This window comes from Pterocles gutturalis, unplaced genomic scaffold (assembly GCF_000699245.1).
Source record: "Pterocles gutturalis isolate BGI_N339 unplaced genomic scaffold, ASM69924v1 scaffold37494, whole genome shotgun sequence".
NCBI classification, from domain to species: Eukaryota; Metazoa; Chordata; class Aves; order Pterocliformes; family Pteroclidae; genus Pterocles; species Pterocles gutturalis.
Window position 1 is genome coordinate 2 of NW_010131941.1, and position 3532 is coordinate 3533.

Sequence of the window (3532 nt, forward strand, 5' to 3'; positions counted from 1 at the left end):
GTGTGTGGTTAAGATATACATATATGTATATATAGATGTGGTTAAAATATATATACATATATATATATGTATAAGCATGTATACACACATATATATGTATGCATGGGAAAACCCATCAAATACACCCCTATAGTCTTCCTGGCTCTGTTATTTAGCAGCATGAAAAGAAAAAATAAAATAAAACAGTTCAAAACCCAAAGGTGAATTCTGTGCGGCGGGTGCCTTGGGGAATGTTCCTTCCGGAGTCCATCGTCCGTACTGAAAGTGCTGTGCTCTACCGATCCTTCATTTTTAGGGTTCATTTGGATTAGTGTTTTGTTTTGTTTTTGTTTTTGTTTTTTTAAATCCAGGCGAGAAATCAGGCTCCAGAAACAGGGCTGTTCCCCCTTCTTTTCCGCTGCTCACCGTCTCGGTTTTTCACATCTGTCAGAGAGCAGAAGGAAGGGAAAAAAAAAAAAAGAGAGGAGCGGTTAATGTTTGTGATGGGGGTGCAAGTAGGACAGAGAAGGGAAGGAAGGGAGGTGGCTGATGTGTTTAAGAGCACATGGTGTTAAGACATGGCATGACGTCACTGGTGGGGTGAAATGCTGTGCAGACGGGGCAAAACAGCCGAGAATCTCGGACCCATGAGTGGGTCAATGGATTCTATTCCCCCAGGCTCACCTAGACAGGGCGGGGTGGGATACTGGTACAGGGGTCAATTTAGGAGCAGAATCAGAGGCTTCCTCAACGATGAGCCGAGTGTCCTGTTGGCACCCTCTCACACCATGCACACACAGATACACACAAACACACAGAAACACAAGGCGAAGCAACGCATGCAGAGAGACCCAGTCCCTCAGCTCCCCACCTAGCCTGCTGCTTGACTTGGAAGCAGTGCAGACAACAAGGCCTCATGCAGGCAAGAAGGTGAAAAGAAAGTGCCTCTCATTCCACTAGCTGCCACGAGCAGGGGTTAGCACCAGAGAACAGCAGCAGCAGCCTGAAGAAGCAGCAGGAGAAACGAGAATTTACCCTCCCCTGTAGGGCCCAATTCTAATTCTACAAGAAAGACCATGAGGAACTTTCAGCTTAACCAGCCTATTATCTGGAAACAGATAAGCTATCCACTCCTATGACTCTCTCCTATCTTTCTGGCCAACACACCAGCTCTGAAAACCTCCGTTAGTGCCAATAATCCCACCACAGAGAGGGACTACTAATAGAAACTAGTAAACCCCTTCTGCCATCATGGCTTCTTTGGGGTATTGTTTGTTTTTTCTTTGTGACTATTTCTCACCCTTCAAACTCTGTAGGATAAATTCCAGCTATTCTGGGGTTTGGGAACAGGAGCAGAGGGAAAAGGCCCAAGTTAGGTCTGGTCTCAAGCTTCAGGGGTTACGCTCACAGGGGGAAGTTTAACTACAGAAGCTGTTCTATTCTGACCCCTCCATCAATTACTTTGCCACTGAAATTTTTGCACACTCAAAAGTTCCTCTGTACACAGAGCAGTTTCCACTGCAGGCCAATGCCTCTCTGGTTTGGGCACAAAGCATTTTCACATGTAAAGGAAGCACTTGCTACTTGTAGCAGCTTTATTCACCTAGCCAATTCCAGGCAGGCACACGGAGGCAAACGAATGTCTCCTCTTTCAGGATGTAGCCACAGAGGACCCTGGATACCTCTCCCTTCTTTCCCATCCAGCCACTGCCACTGCAATACTCTCTTGACAGAAGCAACCTCCTAGATCTCTGTGAAAGGGGCCTGAGTTCAGAGTCACAGCCCAGGGCTCGTTAGCAACTCCATTTCTGTCTCTCTCGCTGGATGATCCCACACCAGAGATGCACATGCAGCTGGTGGTGAGACCCCACCGAGTTCACCAAAGCGCTCAGGTGAGTCCCAGCAATCAGTGTCTGCACGTCCGTGCCACAGATGGTGTGTGACAGGGAGCACTCAGAAGCCACGCGCACAGCATGGGTTTCTGAACGAACACTAACCACACAGTGTCTTTGTATCTCCCACCTCACGCCTGAAATACAGACCACTGCCTGCCTTCACCTAGAGACAGACTTCATCCTGCTGGATCCCACATCACAGCCCTGAGTGCAGCCCCTCAAACCACAACTGTGGCCAAGACATGGACAGGGAACTGTGAGCACAGTGCAAGAGGACGGGGTGCTCTCCCTGGCTTTTAAGAACAAAGAGGCAAAGGAGAATGTGGGGACAGCCTTAAGGGAGGCTCCTGGCCTGGCTTTCTTCACTCTGCACACAGCAAAGTGTCCACAAGCGGCACAAAAGAAGCAGCTTGGAAGACCGGGGCGGTCAAATCCTAGTCAGCTAAGGATTCGTCTTAGTCCAGCAGTGGGATACAGATAACATACAGAGGGCTACAGACCCTCCTCCTGGCTACCTCAGCAACATGAACTCCGTTATCTTGTTTTACAGGAAAGATACCAGAGATATAAACGTCCCATCTCTGGGAGCCGTCCCCATCCAAGTCCTGACAGTACATTGGAAACACACAGCCACCCTCTGACACAGGGAAACTCTGTACTCATCTCCGTTAGCCCCTCTGCCCTCTGGCCCACACTGGACAGAGAAAAGAAGTAATCATATAGCACTGGTGCCAGAAAGCAAGCTCCCCCCTCTTTCTCTTTCTCTCTCTTTCTCTCTGTGTGTTTCTCTTTCATCCTTCAAGACACAAACCTGCAAGTGCGCTCGTTTAACTCAAGCTGCCTCGACTTGCAACGTGAGTCTGTGAATTTGCAGGAACATTTACAGGTCTGGGGATCTTGTACAAACAAGTGCTTTCTCCTCTCTGAGCAAGGCTCACAGTGACTGCAAAAAGGCAAAAGGAAAGATGTCTAAGCTACAGCGCTTCAGCAGAAAGAAAATACACATGCAACACCCTAAACATCAAAGCAATCCCCCTTTGCCCCCTCCCGCAGCCCCCATGCTGCCCACTGGAGCATCACAGGCTGATGGATTTTCCAGCAGCACCCCGGCAGCCCCAGGACAGCACCCTCTTGCATTAAGCATAAAGAGAAAGAAAACAGGCTCTCTGCACAGTATTCACAAATGCTGCATTGGATCCACTGGCACAGGCCAGAGGGAGGAAAAAGGGGGAAAGCAAGGATGGGAAGGTGAGGGGTCCCAACCAGCTACTGAGGTATCAATGAGAGGAGTTCTCTGAAGTGGGCTATTTGAGTAGAAAGAGGCCAGCGGCTAAACGAGTTAAATATACAGGGTCTCTCGTCCCCTGGAAAGCAGCTGCGCTGCAGCATCATGTGCTTGCCCCTGCAGCCAGCACTGCCCTCCTTCCTGTAAGCCCCATCCCAACCTTGCCACCTAGGAGTCTCCTATGGAGGGGCCGTGAATTTACAATGCAGAATTCTGTGAACCACTGTGAGAGAGGCAGAGCGAAAGAGATGGAGAGAGAGAGACAGTGAGAGAGAAGCCACCAAATCCAGCAGAGAAAGAGGGAAAAAAAAAAAGGGAGAGAGCTCCCCCAGTTCCCCAGCACCCAATCTCCAGCATCCCACCGTCCCACCTC

General features: G+C 49.5%; 1 protein-coding gene across 1 annotated transcript in view; it reads right to left on the reverse strand.

The window, feature by feature from the left end:
- Nucleotides 1–207: 207 nt before the first annotated feature.
- VEGFA (vascular endothelial growth factor A) overlaps nt 208–3532 on the reverse strand; it is a gene marked incomplete at its 5' end in the record, with an annotated part of 9101 nt that continues 5776 nt past the window's right edge. Inside the window, 2 exons of the mRNA XM_010080763.1 lie at nt 208–423; nt 2686–2817. Of these exons, the coding sequence (XP_010079065.1) occupies nt 402–423; nt 2686–2817 (154 nt within the window). The remainder of the gene's footprint in view (nt 424–2685; nt 2818–3532) is intronic.